This window comes from Vigna unguiculata, chromosome 8, assembly GCF_004118075.2.
Source record: "Vigna unguiculata cultivar IT97K-499-35 chromosome 8, ASM411807v1, whole genome shotgun sequence".
Lineage (NCBI taxonomy): Eukaryota > Viridiplantae > Streptophyta > Magnoliopsida > Fabales > Fabaceae > Vigna > Vigna unguiculata.
The window spans coordinates 3,162,368-3,178,368 of record NC_040286.1 but is presented as its reverse complement, the minus strand read 5'-3'; the positions used below and the strand labels follow the sequence as shown (position 1 = coordinate 3,178,368).

Here is a 16,001-nt window from a genome sequence, read left to right as displayed (position 1 = left end):
GACCGGACCGGACCGGATCGATTCTGGTGATTTAGTTGAACAGGAACCGGAGGAGGGCGAGGAGGAGAAATAGATGGCAATCGCTGCTGTGAGAGAAAAAAAGAATTTGGATTGTGGAACAATTGGAGATTGGAATCGTTGAATTGTGCTATTGTTTGTCTTTGATTCAGAAATGAACAAAGACGAAAGCGATCGGAACGAAAAGAAAGCGCACGATATCAAGCTTTGGGGAGTTTTCCTCTTCGGATTACTCGGCGCCGCCGTCACTGCCTTCTCCGTTAGTTTCCGCATTAGTTTGTTTGTTTCCTTTTCAAATTGTTCTTCAAATCGTATGCATCTTCCTTTTTTTTTTAGAAAAACTTACATGCAGTTCCTTAACCGCTGCTGCCGTTGTTTTCCAATTATTGTTGAAATTTAACTTTGATGACGTATAATATATGCCGATTTGCATGCAAACTTTTGTCAGAGATTAGTTGAAACTTCAATTCTAGTATATTTTTATTACTTTTTTTGTTACAGAATAATGATCTTAGTGCTATTCTCAATTGCACTTTGTTGTGTCATTCTCACACGAACCATGTTTTTGAAGAAACTGTTACATGGTCTGGTTTACCTCGTGCTTATCATTCTAATCAATCCTTAAGTGACTTACTCATTAGAATTTTCAACTTTTGAAATTGAGATGATAAAACTCGATTACGTGTTTCATGAAAATTGGTTGGAACCATGGTGATCCTCCACTGTGAAATAATTTACAGTGTTTTCGTGATGGTTGCCTTTGGCAACGTGTGAAGAAGTTGATCGGATGAGTCATTCACCAGAATCGCTTTGATTTTTAGGTGGCAGATTTTTTTAGTAATGTTATTATTCTATGAACATATATTTTCCTCTTACGTTGTTGGAGATTATGCTGTATGAAAAGCCCTTTTTTTCTTTTTTCTTTTTGTGTTTGAAATGCAAGCTAGAGATGCACAGGAATAAACTGATGGTTCATGAATCATGCTATTGTTGAACTCTTTGTAGCTGTCCAGGTCGCAGTCAAGAGGAGCGAGTGGCAGTTCTTTTCGATCATCATTTCAAGAAGAAGCATGGAAGAGGTACAATAAACGACTGCAAGAGGAGTATGAGGAGGAGGTGGAGAGGGTGGTGAGTTTTCGAGAAGTAGAGTTTAATTTCTATGTATGGTCATTGTAAAACTCATAAATCATGGTACTGATGACTTTGAAAATAGTTAGATTAAAAATCAACAAATTTAGCATACAAAACAATTTGTTATTAGATGTGTCTCTGCAAAGACTATTTATTCTTTCTAGTATCAATTACTTTCATTTTTGTTTTATTATTATTATTTAGTTAAACATTTACTTTTAAAATAAAATGGGAGATGTAATGCGATCCTTCTGATGGGCGATCCTGAGTCACAGTACTTTGTTATGAAAGCAGATTTGACTGTAGTGTGTATTTTTTATTTTATTTTATTCTCTATAGTAAATCAAAGAAATTGTGTTTTTTTCTTTGCTTGCTTAGATGTTTAATTGGTTGGTTGAGGCTAGGCAGTGTGTCTTGATTCTAGGTTGCTTTTGTAGGAACGTATAAAGCGCATGCAAAGTGTGTTTAATCGGGAAAGGGATAAGCGTAGAAGAAGCTACGAGAGCTGGAAGGGAAATGGTAGTGGTGCACATCATCAACATTTTCAAAGAGATGATTGGTATTGGAAGGCCGAAGAATCCTTCAGAGAGCAATGGGCCAATTATCAACACACTCCAGGAGAGAGCAGAAACTATTCACTATCACATCACTACTCAGTTTTGGGTCTTGACAGGTACTTACAGAAATAGTGTTATTTTATTCAGTGAGACCTGACACAACATTAAAGTTTTGTCTTGGTGGTGATCATTTAATCATGTGTTTTAATCCGAATATTCTCTTTGCAAATGAAAAGGTAATGCCGTGCACAGTGGCCCTCCCTTGTACATTTGCATTGTGAGGAGCCTTGGATACTGGGAGTCTAGGATAGTATAACTTTTAATGGTATTCAACGCCCTGTATTAGAAGGAGATGGATACATCAGAATGTGATAGGTATTTATTTATTGAATTGGAAAATGGAACCAAGCTCCTTACAGCCAGTAGCTATTTTGAAGTTCTGGGGCTTTAGAAAGAAAAAACAGCAAGAAATATAATGTCAGAGGAAAACCAAGACAATCCCAGTCTTAGGAACGCCACTTCACATCTTTAGGAATGGCATACCCCACTGTGGTGATCCCGTTTATGACATGACACCACCCATTCTGTTGGGATTTCCTACATTTTGTCTTTGTTCCAGCTCAATGTCGTCATTATTTGACTCATGTTTCCCTCCGTGGCTCCTAATTAACCACCCTCTCCCCGTTATATATCATCCAAGCTCCTTTCGTGTCTTTCTAGTAAAAATCAAGATATGAGCCTAACCGCATGTTGTAATTATAGAATAAATTCCATATTTTGAACTGTTCGACATTCACAATATTGATTAAACTTTAATCTTATTTAAACAATCAACAGACCATGTTGTTGCACTTGTTTGAAAAAATTATTCAAGCTAGAATAATCAAGCGCTTGTTTGCTCTTTAGTTTATATCAGAATTAAATTCTTTATTTAATATTCTATAATTTATCACATAATTCTTAAGCATTGTAAGCATTGTAAGCTTTTGTAGGAACGTATAAAGCGCTTGTTTTCCTTCCCTGATTTATCACAATATAGTGTTAAGCATTGTAACTTTGCCTTTGTAATATCAGATACGAGATTGTGTAAGGTTGATTTGGTAGAAATACGAACCTTACTTTGCCTTTGTAATATTAGATACTAGATTGTATAAGGTGTGATTTGGTAGAAATATGACAGAGCACAAGATGGCGCAGTTCTTGCTAGAATATGAGAATCATGTTGACAGGAAGAAAATGGCTATAACTAGAATATTTGAAGATATTATATGATATAATAGGACGGTTAGAGTAATGTCTCGTTTGGAGCAATATGTAATTATTACCCTATAAAAAAATATGTGATTTTGGTATTTGTTGATAGCTTATTGAACATTATTTGTTAACTGAAAACCATACATGAACGTGTACTGTAACATGTTTGTTTTGCATTCACGTTGTTGTTAATGGTTCCTTTTATGGATCTCAGGTTTAGAACAACACCCTATACAGATGCTGAGATTAAGGTAAATTTTCATTTATTTTTGTTTGTTATTATTATTATTATTATTTATTATTATTGCTATTATCATTATCTATTTTCATATTGCTTTATGCTTTATAAACTTTATGCACTACATATGTATTGATAAAGAGATTGATTTATGAATTATGGTGAATTCTTTATTTTGGTTATCAAGATATGTAAGAAAGAAAAGGACTAAGATTGACCCTTTGCTTGATATTATTTGACGGGTGGTTGGTTTTGCACCCTTCTTATTTATTAAAACCGTTGGTTTGGTTATCAATTTGTTGGAAATTAGTGAATCCATGCGAAAAATAAGATTATTACTGTTTGTGCTCATGTTATAAGGCTGCCTTAATTTTCATTTGCAATTTTTATATTCAGTATTTTGATTGTCCTCCCTATAGAGATTGTAATATATTTTTCTTGAGATGATGGATATTGGTCTAGCAAAATCCATTGTTAGTTGCCAAAATTCTTATGGAAAGTTCTATAATAAAGGAGTTTGTATCACGCATAAATTATATGTATAATGGGCCAAGAACTAACTATAAACTTTAGTATAACACTTTCTATAACATCTAGTTTGCAGCAAAGATGTACTTAGCGTTCATATCTTTTTACCTTGGTTTTGGACATCTTAATATAAATTCCTTATTCTACTATATATATATTGCTCTATCAGGTCTTAGTTTCATTTTATAAATTTTATCTTATCTCTTCTATAGACAGCATTTAGAACCAAGGCAATGCAGTATCATCCTGACCAGAACCAAGATAATAGAGGTATGCCTTTACTAGTCATTAATAGGATCTTGTTAACTCCAACCATAGCATTATTGATTCTTGGATGTTAAAATGTGATAGAGGCTTCTGAGGCCAAGTTCAAAGAAGTAATTTGCTCATATGAAGCCATACAAAAGGAAAGGAAGAACCAAAATCTGTAATTGCCCAACTCTGTACAACAACCCAGATGAGGTATTCAAGTTAATCACCAAAGGTCCTCTTAAGCTTTCCCATAATAGAATTATCATCCCGCTAAATTATGATTCTGCTGCTACTAAATTTTTGGTAATTATTGCATCATAAATTAATAATGATGGTGTTGGTCTGTTTTATTGTAAAGTTGTTGTCCTTGGATGCATTGAATTTTTTTCTGTGGGATTGATTATCCAGGGACATATTTAATTGATAAGCATTCCAATCAGACGTCAATGGCCTCTTTAAAATCTTTTAAATTATTTTGTACCCAATTAGTTCATTTACTGAACACTATTGGGACTTCTCGGAGACTTCTATAAATTTGTTCTACACAACTTTGTAAATATTTTTATCAATGTATACTGAGACTTTCCAATAATCATCTGCATTTGGAAGTAATATATATTATTACAGAATTTCTAGAAGTGAATTCAAGGTAAGGGTCACTACATGAAACATGTGATAGATACTACTTTTCGGTTATATTTGGAACGAGGAGAAAGGGATTAACATGTGATCCTCTATCCACTATATTTAATTTTTATGAACATTTCAAAGGTTTCCCCCAACTTGGGGGGATTTTAATCATCCGAACAAAAGGAAGGAAAATCAAAACTATATGGCATGCTCTACAAAATGCACTGCAGACCACGTTGCATATGTGTTTCTGTGTGTCTTTATTAGTGTCGTTAAGTTATTGTTATTTATTATTACAAAATTTATGTCTTGGATACTTATAGGGATATAGATGAAGTTTTTTTCTTAGACTACCCATGCATTGGAATACTGGTCATATTGGTCCACAGTGTGGTGAAAGGGGCTTCTTGCTCCAACAATGGAAGAATAGACAATTTTTTTATATTGTATTTTTTAATCTTTCTTTCAATTTAATTGTGGCAGTTGTAGTAATTTATTTTACTGGGAAACATGGAAAATGGAAAAGGATATTTATTTATAGTTATAATTGTTATATTGTATTATTTGATAATGCTTTAAAGTATATTTCATTTGCTATATGTTTATTTAATGGTTGTATTTTTTGTGTTGGTACTTTTCTTTTTACTTGGTATAGGTGGAACTTCCTGAGTTTTGATTGAATTTTGTGACCAAAACCACGAGGTGGAAATGCTTTTGTTGGTTCAAACTTCCTCTTTTATATGTTGCTAAATAATGAAATCATGTATGGTTCTTTCAAGTTGTATATCATGTTATCATTGTTGTATTGTATTAGTCAATTATTAGATTTTTATTTGTATTAAAATTTATTTTCATATTTATTGTTTTAACTTAAATGGATAACATACCAAATGGAAATATTAGTGTTCAAAAATCAACATTAGAATAATAAAGAGAAAGATGGAGACTACACATTGTAAATAGAAGATGTAGAATGACCACGTAACAAAGACATAGAACAATTAAAAAAAGAAGAAAACATAAAGGATAATCAACACCATTCAAATGGCAAACAATTCTCCACGAGTGACAATGATATCTATTGGATAGGTGGCTTGGTCAGTAAACGATGCAGGTAACTTTCAAATGTCAATTAACATATCAAACATTTTTTTCCTATACAAATAGACATATATTACCTTCAAATTTTTAGCATATAATTTATTTATTTTATTTAACATGACAGGTTATAATTGTGCACCACAGAAGTTTGAATGATGTAATAGAAATAAAGCAGGACCAAGTAATTACATGTCAGCAACATGCAACGTGGTTAGTACATTCTTACCATCAAAATTAAACTTGTGGTATTTCAATATTTTTCTTATATTTTTTTAAGTGTGTAATGTAAAGATTGTTACATTTGAAACAATTATGGTTAACATTACACCTTATAATGTCTTGCATTCTTTCTAACTCATTCTATTTAAAAGTTTAAATTTTGTTTAAATATAATTTATTTACCTTTAAACATTACAAGTTATGGTTTTATACTACAATGATTTGAAGGACGTAATGATAATGAAGCATAATCATATAATACACATATTATTAACATCGAATGTCATGAGTGCTACTTAAAAATGTTACACTAAATTTTAGTCAATTATTTGTAATTTTTTATATGCAAAAAAAATTATTTTTCTTTTAAATATAATTTATTATTTCCTTTTACCATTTTATCATATAATTTTATTTATTTATTTATTTAACATGATAGTTGTTAATTTATGTTATTGAACCTAGTAAGTATATTCTTCTTATAAGTTATGTTGTAGTTTAGTAATATACTACTTCTTCAATTTATAATAAGTTATGTTGTAGTTAAATAATATACTCGAAAATTTTCAAATATCGTTCAATTGTCTATTTTAATTACATGTCAACATTGTCATACATGATTGTTTTACCATGACACATCATATGTGTTGCTTTGACAGAAAAATGTTACTTAAAATATTTGTATATGGTTTGTTTGAAAGTAAACATTGTTTATAGCATATAAGTAGTCGTACAATCATGTGCTTTCATTCAATTTATTGGGTGTTCATAAATGATGACATTATAGTTGCAAATGATTGGGGTACATATAGTTTTTATGTTCAAGGTGTAATATATCACAAAATAGGAAGATTTTATCCAAATGACGCGTCTAAACCTTGTTACATTTATGACATTGAACGTTGAACATGAATTACAAAATAAAATATGGGAAAGTCCTCAACTTCATCAGACCATTGTTAATAACTTGCAATAAATATTATATTAGTGCAATTCTTTTGTGCATGTACTTATATAACTTGCTCAATAACCAAATATTCTTGAATGTTCTTTATTCATATAAAGAGGGTTTTGGTAATGAAACACAATACAATCTTTCGATTTCATCTAAAGTAGCAACAATTATTATTAGTGGAGACACAAAATCAATGACACGTGGGTAAGACATTCAAGTTGTAAATCATGATGAAAATTTAATAAACATACAAGAAATTGTCGGATATTACTACCCTTTACAAAACTCTCTATTATTTTCTTTTGGTACATATGATTAGGACATCAACACAAAAAATGATAATGGTTGAAGTATCTCATGCCGAAAATATTATAGTTACACCGCTCATGTAAATTTTATCATGATGACATATTTTTGAACAATTTACTTATGAGTACATTTTTTTAATACATTATTACAAATACATGATTACCTCAATGTAGATTCATCCAAATGATCAAATATGTAATAATACAAGCGAGATGACTATTACAACAATATGTCGTAGATAATTACATCAAGATTGAGGTAAAGAAATTGTGATGGATTTAGAATCATCAAAATAATACTCGTGTAGAAGTGTACAAAGGTTTACAAGATTCTTTGCATGGAGGTCAAACTCACATAGGTACTTAGTGTAAGTAACATACAAAATTCATTACATTTAAATATATTAACACTCATATTTTAATATCTTTGAGGATAATGTTTGCAAAAAGATAATATTACCAACATCATTTATTGGTAGTCGTCGATATTTGACACACCACTTTAAAGATGGTATGACAATTGTTGCTCATGACAATAAACTAAATATTTTCCTTACATTGACATGCAATCTGTCTTGGAATGAAATTCCTTTAAAATTACAGAATCTACAAGACTATCTTGACTTACTCACAAGAACCTTTAAAAAAAATTGAGCAATTAAATGAATATGTCATTAATTAATGGAGTCATTGAAAATTTTATAAGTTACATGTATTTCACTAAATTTCAAAAACTTGGTCTATCCCATGTAGATATGTTATTGATCTTAGACAATAATGATAAATTATGTGAATCAAAAGACTATGATAACATTGTCAAGGCATAAATACCCAAAAAGGAAGAAGAACCACAATTTCTTGAAGTTATACTAAAACATTTGATACATGGTCCTTGTGAAACTCTTAATCTTAAATCACCATGTATGAAACACAACCAATGCAAAAAGTGATTTTCCAAAAATTTCTTGAAAAAAAATGTGTCAAGGATTCATATACTCAATACAAAATATGTTTTGATGAACCAATTTCTATAAATATAAATGTGATTGTTGACAACATATGGGTGGTTCCTTATAACCCTTCGTTAATGTTAAAATGTGTTGTTATATAAATGTTAAGGTGTGCAACAACATCAAAAGTATAAATATTTGTATAAGTGTGTTCGCAAAGGTTTAGATCGAGTAACAATGGAAGTTCATAGAGAATTTATTATAGATGAAGTCCAATAATATCTTGATGTTAGATGAATTTGTGCTTTAGAGGATTTATGGAATATCTTTAGATCTACAATGTATTGAATGAATCCATGTGTTAAAACACTACAAATTTACTTTTCACATCAATATCAAGTGCAATTTTATAAGCATCAAAACATCAGTGACACATTAAATGATGATAACCACTCCAAAACCATGCTCACATGATCTTTCTGCCTAAATGGAAGAGACCCATAATCTAAAAGATTTTTGTATTGAGAAATTTCATAACATTATTGTTGAAATAATAGAAAAACGAATGGTACTAAAGAAAACCAAGCAAGAAAGTTATTGGTGAATTTATACTATATCCCTTTTGAAGGATATACATTATAAATTCGTCAATAACTTTCTTGTTTGACCTTCTTTAGTAACATTCATTTTGTTTGTTATCACAACATTAATGCTCTGAAATTTCTCTATACAAAAATCTTTTAGATTGTGGTTCTTTTCCACTTAGGGCGAAGAATGGTGTGAGTACAGTTTTAGAGTTGTTATTATCTATATCATTAATATTTTTATGCTTATAAAATCATATTTGATGTTGATTTGGTAAATGAATTTGTAATCTTTCAACATATGGATTCATTCAGTACATGATACATCTCAAGATATTCATAAAGTCTTTAGAGCACAATTTCATCTAGCATCAAGATATTGTATGACCTCATTTGTAGTAAATCTTCTATGAACCTCCAATATTACTTAATTTGGACATTTGTAAACATACTTATACAAATATTTAAAACTTTTGATTTTGTTACGTACCTCAACATTTATATGACAGACATATTTTAAGAGTAACCAAGGGTTATAAGGAACCACCTATATGTTTTCAACAATTAGATTTCTATTTGTAGAAATTGGTTCATCGAAACGTCTTTTGTACTGAGGATATGAATCATTACCTTGACGTGTTTCTTTCAAGAAATTTTTGGGAAATCTCTTCTTGCATTGATTGTGCTTCATACATGATGATTTAGGATTAAGAGTTTCACAAAAATCATGTATCAAATGTTTTGGTACAACATCATGAAATTGTGGTTCTTCTTCCTTTTTGGATATTTCTGTCTTGACAATGCTATCATAATCTTTTGAATCACTTAATTTATTATTATTGTGTAAGATCAATAGCATATGTATATGGGGTAGACCAAGTTTCTGGAATTTAGTGACATACATGTAACTTATAACTTTTTTCAATGACTCTTTTATATTAATGACATCTTCCTTTAATTGCTCAAATTTTTCTAAAGATTCTTGTGAACTAGCTAAGACGATCTCATGGAGTTTGTTGTTTTGAAGAAATTTTACTCTAAGACAAATTACATGTCACTGTAATAAAATTATTTCGTTTATCATCATGAACAATAGTTATCATATTTTCTTAACGTTGTGTCAAGTCTCAATGACTACCAATATCGTAAGCAATAACTGTTATATCATCTTCTTGTCAACATTATCTTCAAAGACATTATGAGTGTTAATATATTTAGATGTAATAGATTTTGTATGTTACTTACATTAAGTATTTGTATGAGTTTGAACTTTATGCAAAACATCTAGCAAACCTTGGTACACTTCAGGACGAATATTATTTTGATGATTACGAATTCAAGGTAACCTCCCTAGTTTAAGCTTGACATAGTTGTGTACAAAATATTGTTGTAATAGTACTCTCATTTGTAATACTATAGATTGATTGTTTAAACGAATATACATTGAAGTAAGCATGTATGTTTAAAAAATTTCATTCATAAGTAAATTGTTGATAAATAGGTGATTATGGTAGAATTTACCTGAACCATGTAATTATAGCATTCTCTACATGAGATACTTTGGCCATTATGACTTTTGTTGTTAATGTCTCAATCAATGTGTCAAAAGGAAATAATAGAGGAAATTATAAAGGGTTATAATATTCGACAATTTCTTGCATGTTTATTAAATTTTTATCATGATTTACAACGTTAATGTTTCATCCAAGTGTCATTGATTATGTGTCTCCAATAATAATAATTGTTGCTACTTGAGATATAGTTGGAAGATTGTATTGTTGTTGATTGGAAAAACTCTTTAATGAGTAAATAAAATTCATTAAAATTTGGTTTTTGAGCAAGTTATATAAGTACATGCACAAAAGGACTACATCAATGTAGTATTTGTTGCAAGTTATTAACAATGGTTTGATAAAGTTAAGAAGTTTCCAACATCCTATTTTGTAATTCATGTTCAGTGTCATAAATGTATAGCTATAAAAAAAATAAGGTTTAGATCCGTTATTTGGATAAATCCTACTATCTTGTGATTTATTGCACCTTGAGCATGAAAACTTTATATACCACAATTATTTATGCAACTATATTTTTGTCCATATGAATACCGAGTGAAGTGAATGAAAGCATATATGTTGTTTAAAATACTTACTTTTAAATGAACGATCTAGAGGAGTAACATGTGGAAGTAATATTTTTCCACTATAGCAACACATATCATATGATTCATGATAAACAATTGTGCATGACAATGTCGATATATAGTTGGAGTAGGCATTTGAAATTTGACCATTGGAACAATATTTGAAAATTATTCAGCATTATCATGCATATTTGTGGGAATCTATGTTGCATTGCTACATTTTTTGATGTATATTATTATAAATTGAAGAAAAAGTAAAAGTACATTATTAAACTATAACATAACTTAATTATTGTAAGAAAAATATATTAAGCAGGTTCAATAACTCTTAAACGTGTATTACTTTGTCCTAATGCATTGGAATTTGTTTCTTGAAATATTTGTGACATACAATTAACAATTGTCATGTTAAATAACTAAATAAAATTGTATTATAAATGGTTAAAAGTAATAAATTATACTTAAAAGAAAATAATTTTTTTTGCATATAAAAAATTACAACAAATTAACTAAAATTTAGTGTATTTTTTTTTACATGAAGTAGATGTAAATTATTAAAATAACCTAAATTAAAATAAAAGTGCACTTTCGGTGTTAGTGACATGTTAGTGACATGTGTATTACTTGGTCATGCTTTACTATTATTATATCTTTCAAACTTTTGTGGTGCAAAACCATAATCTATCATGTTTTCAAAATAAACTAATTATATTTAAACAAAATTTAAACTTTTATATAAAAAGAGTTAGAAATAATGTAAGCATATTAAACAATCTTTACATTATAAAGAATTTAAAATAATATAAGGTGTAATGTTGACAATAATCTTTTCGATTATAAAAATCTTTACATTACACACTATATATAAAGTATTGAAATGTCATAGGTTTGATTTTGGTGGTAAGAGTGTATTAACCATGTTGCATGTTACTCACATTTGAATTGTTTGGTCCTGCTTATTATCATTACATCCTTCAAACTTTTGTGGTGTAAAATTATAACCTATCATGTTAAATAAAAATAAATAAATTACAAGAGAAATGTTTGAGGGTAATATATGTGTTTATGTGTGTGTATATTAGTATTTTAAAAAATATATATATGTATAGGAAAGAAAGGTTTGATATGTTAATTGAGATTGAATATTACTTACATTATTTATGGATCAAGCCAACTGTCAAATAGATGTCACTCTCATTCTTGAAGAATTGTTTGTCATCTGAATAATGTTGATTGTCCTCACTTTACTATTTTTTCTTCTTTTAGACCGTTTTATATGTCTTTGTTCTATAGTCATTATATATCTTTTATTTGTAGTATTTAGTCTTCATTTTTGTCTTTGTTATTCTGGTATTAATTTTTTAGAACTAATATTTTCCATTTGATATGTTATCTATTAAAGTAAAACAATAAATATGAAAATAAAATTTAAAACAAAGAAAAATTTAATGACTTTGAATATAGAATTACATACTCCTTCAACCATATAAAAGGACTATGACAATACAACAATGATAACATGATATATAACTTGAAAGAGTCATACATGATTACTTCATTATTTAGTGGCATATAAAAGAGCAAGTCTAAACTAACCAAAATATTTCCACCTAGTGGTTTAGGCCACAAAATACAATCAAAGACTTGGGAAATTTCATTTATACCAAGTAAAATGAAAAGTGCCAAAATACAACCATTAAATAAACGTATGACAAATGGAATATTTTAAAACATTATCAACTATACAATATGGATTGTATGATCTCGAAGGAGACTTGACGGTCACCACAACCATTTGGAATTCTACATCTAAATTGATCGGTCAGTACCAACTGGATGGGTGACCGACCGGTCAATTTAGATGTAGTCAATTTTATAATAATAAATATCAATAACTTAATCACACTAATAAAGACATACAAAAGCTTAGACATTCTCTAGAAGCATGTTTCCTTATAGAATGAAAATTTTGTGGATATTTTTGAAGGATTCTGTCATGTGTCTGTCAATTATATGTTTGTTAAAGTCCAATCGTAGTAATAAAAAATAAATATTGCTTCAGTGCTATAAAATCAAAGATTGATGAGAGTTTGACTAATGAAAGCTTTATTGCAGCTGTGAGGGTTGTTGATTCCTTGATTCTTAAAAGGCTCTTCAATAACAATGTTACAACTAAATATAATTATTATTTTGTAAGAATGTGACGATGAAAACGTTAAGTTTGTGGAAGATTAAGAACAATGACGATTTTTTTCAGAAAAGACAATTAATTCTGTAAATATAAAAGTAATTGTACATAAAATAACAATATGGAAAAAAAAACTGTTAAAAATAAAATAGGTGTATTAAAATAAATCATTTTATTCATTTTTATGATTTTATTTCAAAAAAAAATAAAGTTAATTATGTTTAAAAAGGAGAAAAAATAAAAATCTATATAGATAAATAATATAATAAGAAATTGTGTCAATAAATAATGTAACAACAAACATAATTTCCTTTATTATTGGTATACATTATTGGAATGGATATAAGTAGAAAGATATTACTAAAATTTTATATTAAAATTATGAAAGATGTGTGTAACAAATATATATATATATATATATATATATATATAAAATTAATTTTATACATAATAAAATTAATAAAATAAAGTTAATTGAGTTTGGACGAGAAAATGGTAAAAATACAAACAAAAAGTAATTACTAAGTGAAAAAAAATGATAAAAGGTTGCCTACATTAAAAATTATAAACCAGTTAAAAGAAATTCATTTTGCTGTTGACAGTATGAATAAAGATTAAATGAGTTTAATTTAAAAAACTGTTGTAAAATTAAAAGAATTTGTGAATAAAATTATAAGAAATTGAAGGGAGGACTTAAAACCTGGTAGAGAGATAAGAGGGGTGGAAGTAACCATTCTTTGGCAAGTGGACTATTTTCATTTTATGTGGGGTACAAAAAGTAAAAGTTTATATTTGTGTTTTCGAAAATCTCTTACTCTTCTTATCATATATTTCTGAAGGTTTTAGTACCAGACCAGAAAAGAAAAAACAACTTTATTTATATTTTTTTATAATAAAAAACAAAATAAATAAAATATTATCTGTTTATTTTTATTTATTTTTATAATAATAATTATTTTATTATTATGTTTTGTTATAGTAAATAATAATATATATTAAAATTAAGTTAAAAATAAAATAAATATAATTAACATATTATTTTTAAGTTGTTACCGCTAAAAATAACTGATTTGACCTATTCCGGTGGGTAAGATGAACAGAAACCGGAGAAGGAGGAGGATGAAAAGATGGCAATAGCTGCTGAGAGAGAAGAACGGTGATTGGTGATTGGAATTGTTGAATAGATATTGTTGAGTTTGATTCAGAGATGAACAAAGACGAAAACGAAAGCAATTGGAACCAAAAGAAAGCCGAAGATATCAAGCTAATAGGAGTGTTCCTCTTCGGATTACTCGGCGCCGCCGGAGCCACCGCCACTGCCTTCTCCGTTAGTTCCCCGCATTACTTCGCTTGTTTCCTTTTCAAATAGTTCTTCGAATCGTATGCATCTTCCTTTTTTTTAGAAAAATTTACATGCAGTTCCTTAACTGCTGTTACCACTGTTTTTCAATTACAGTTGAAACTTCACTTCGATGATGTGTAATATATGTTAATTTTCATTCAAACTTTTGTCAAAGATTAGGTGAAACTTTCATTAATATATTTTTATTATTTTTTGATCCACAAAATAATAATCTTAGTGTTACTCTCAAATGTACTTGGTGTCATTCTCACACGAACCTTGTTTTTGGTGAAATTATTATATGTTCCGGTGTACCTCCTGCTTATCATTCTAACCAATAGTTAAGTGGGTGATAAAACTCGATTACGATTACAAAGAAAGTGGAAGGAACTGTGATATTGTGAAATAATTTTCTGTTTCCGTGATTTTGCCTTTGGCATCGTGCGAAGAAGTTGATCCAATGAGTCATTCACCTGAATTTCTTTGATTTTGGGTGGCAGATCTTTTTTAGTAATGTTATTATTCTATGAACATATGTTTTTTGTGTCCGAACTGTAAACTAGAGATACACATGATATTAGTAATCTAAGTATGAATTTAAGTTTAATGAGAAATTAGGATGTTATACAATGATGTTAATAATTTAAGTATGAGTCTAAGTATCATGGAAAATTAGAATGATATATTAAGATGAAAATCCATAAATTCATTATTGGATTGAGAGTGATATCATTACTTTATGATATTAAATTCAGGTCTAATTGGTATTGTATTTCTCCGATTAATCTCCTCTTCTCCTCTTCTGTCGTCCTAATACGTGAATCATAGTGAAACCTATGGTTCATGTTATAGCTCAACTCTTTGTTGCTGTCCAGGTTTGATCGAGACTAATGATTCACAGTTATTTTCGATCATTTGAAAAAGAAGCGCAGAGGAACTATAAACGACTTCCAAAAGAGTACGAGGAGGATGTGAAGAGGGTGGTGAGTTTTCTAGTAGAGTCTAATTTTTATGTATGGTCGCTTTTAAAATGTCATAAATCATGGTTCTGTGATTCTGAAAATAGTAAAAGTCATCAAATTTGGCATAACAGAAATTGTCATTGGATGTGTCTCTGCATACGCTATTTATTTCTCTGGTGGTATCAATTCCTTCCGTTCTTGTTTTGTTCTTGTTTTATAATTATTATAGTTAAATTGCCTTTTAAAATCAGATGGGAGATGTAGAAGAGTCGAAGAGGTACTTCAAACGAACGCGAAAGGAGTACATGGGAGATGTAGAAGAGTCAAACAGCTACTTTAACCGAATGCGAAAGGAATACATGGAGGATGTGAAGAGGGGTGAGTTTTCTAGAAGAGTTTAACTTTTACCCTAGTTTTACACATCTTAACATAATTTCCTTATTCTGTTATATATATTGTGCTCTATTACGTCTTAGTTTCATTTTATAAAATTTATCTTTTCTCTTTCATAAACAGCATTCAGAACCAAGATGATGCAGTAGCATCCGATCAGAACAGCATAATAGAGGTATGCTTTTACTAGTCATTAACAACAGGATCTTGTTAATTCCAACCATGGCATTATTGATTCTTGGATGTGAAAA

General features: G+C 29.3%; 1 protein-coding gene across 3 annotated transcripts; it reads left to right on the top strand.

The window, feature by feature from the left end:
- The first annotated feature begins 17 nt into the window (after positions 1 to 17).
- On the top strand, positions 18 to 15,985 carry LOC114193225. Of its 3 annotated transcripts, XR_003606240.1 has the most exons (11): positions 18 to 277; positions 1,024 to 1,146; positions 1,587 to 1,822; positions 3,175 to 3,211; positions 3,939 to 3,996; positions 4,078 to 4,188; positions 5,834 to 5,919; positions 14,146 to 14,380; positions 15,271 to 15,378; positions 15,609 to 15,735; positions 15,874 to 15,985. XR_003606240.1 is itself a non-coding variant. In XM_028082948.1 (7 exons), the coding sequence occupies exons 1-6, from the start codon at positions 173 to 175 to the stop codon at positions 4,155 to 4,157; spliced, it is 639 nt and encodes a 212-aa protein (XP_027938749.1). In that variant the 5' UTR covers positions 18 to 172; the 3' UTR covers positions 4,158 to 4,188; positions 5,264 to 5,614. The 3 variants fall into 3 exon arrangements, 2 of the variants coding, with proteins under 2 accessions (XP_027938749.1, XP_027938750.1); XM_028082948.1 differs by lacking the exons at positions 5,834 to 5,919; positions 14,146 to 14,380; positions 15,271 to 15,378; positions 15,609 to 15,735; positions 15,874 to 15,985 and adding an exon at positions 5,264 to 5,614; XM_028082949.1 differs by lacking the exons at positions 5,834 to 5,919; positions 14,146 to 14,380; positions 15,271 to 15,378; positions 15,609 to 15,735; positions 15,874 to 15,985 and adding an exon at positions 4,932 to 5,171.
- The last annotated feature ends 16 nt before the right edge of the window (positions 15,986 to 16,001 follow it).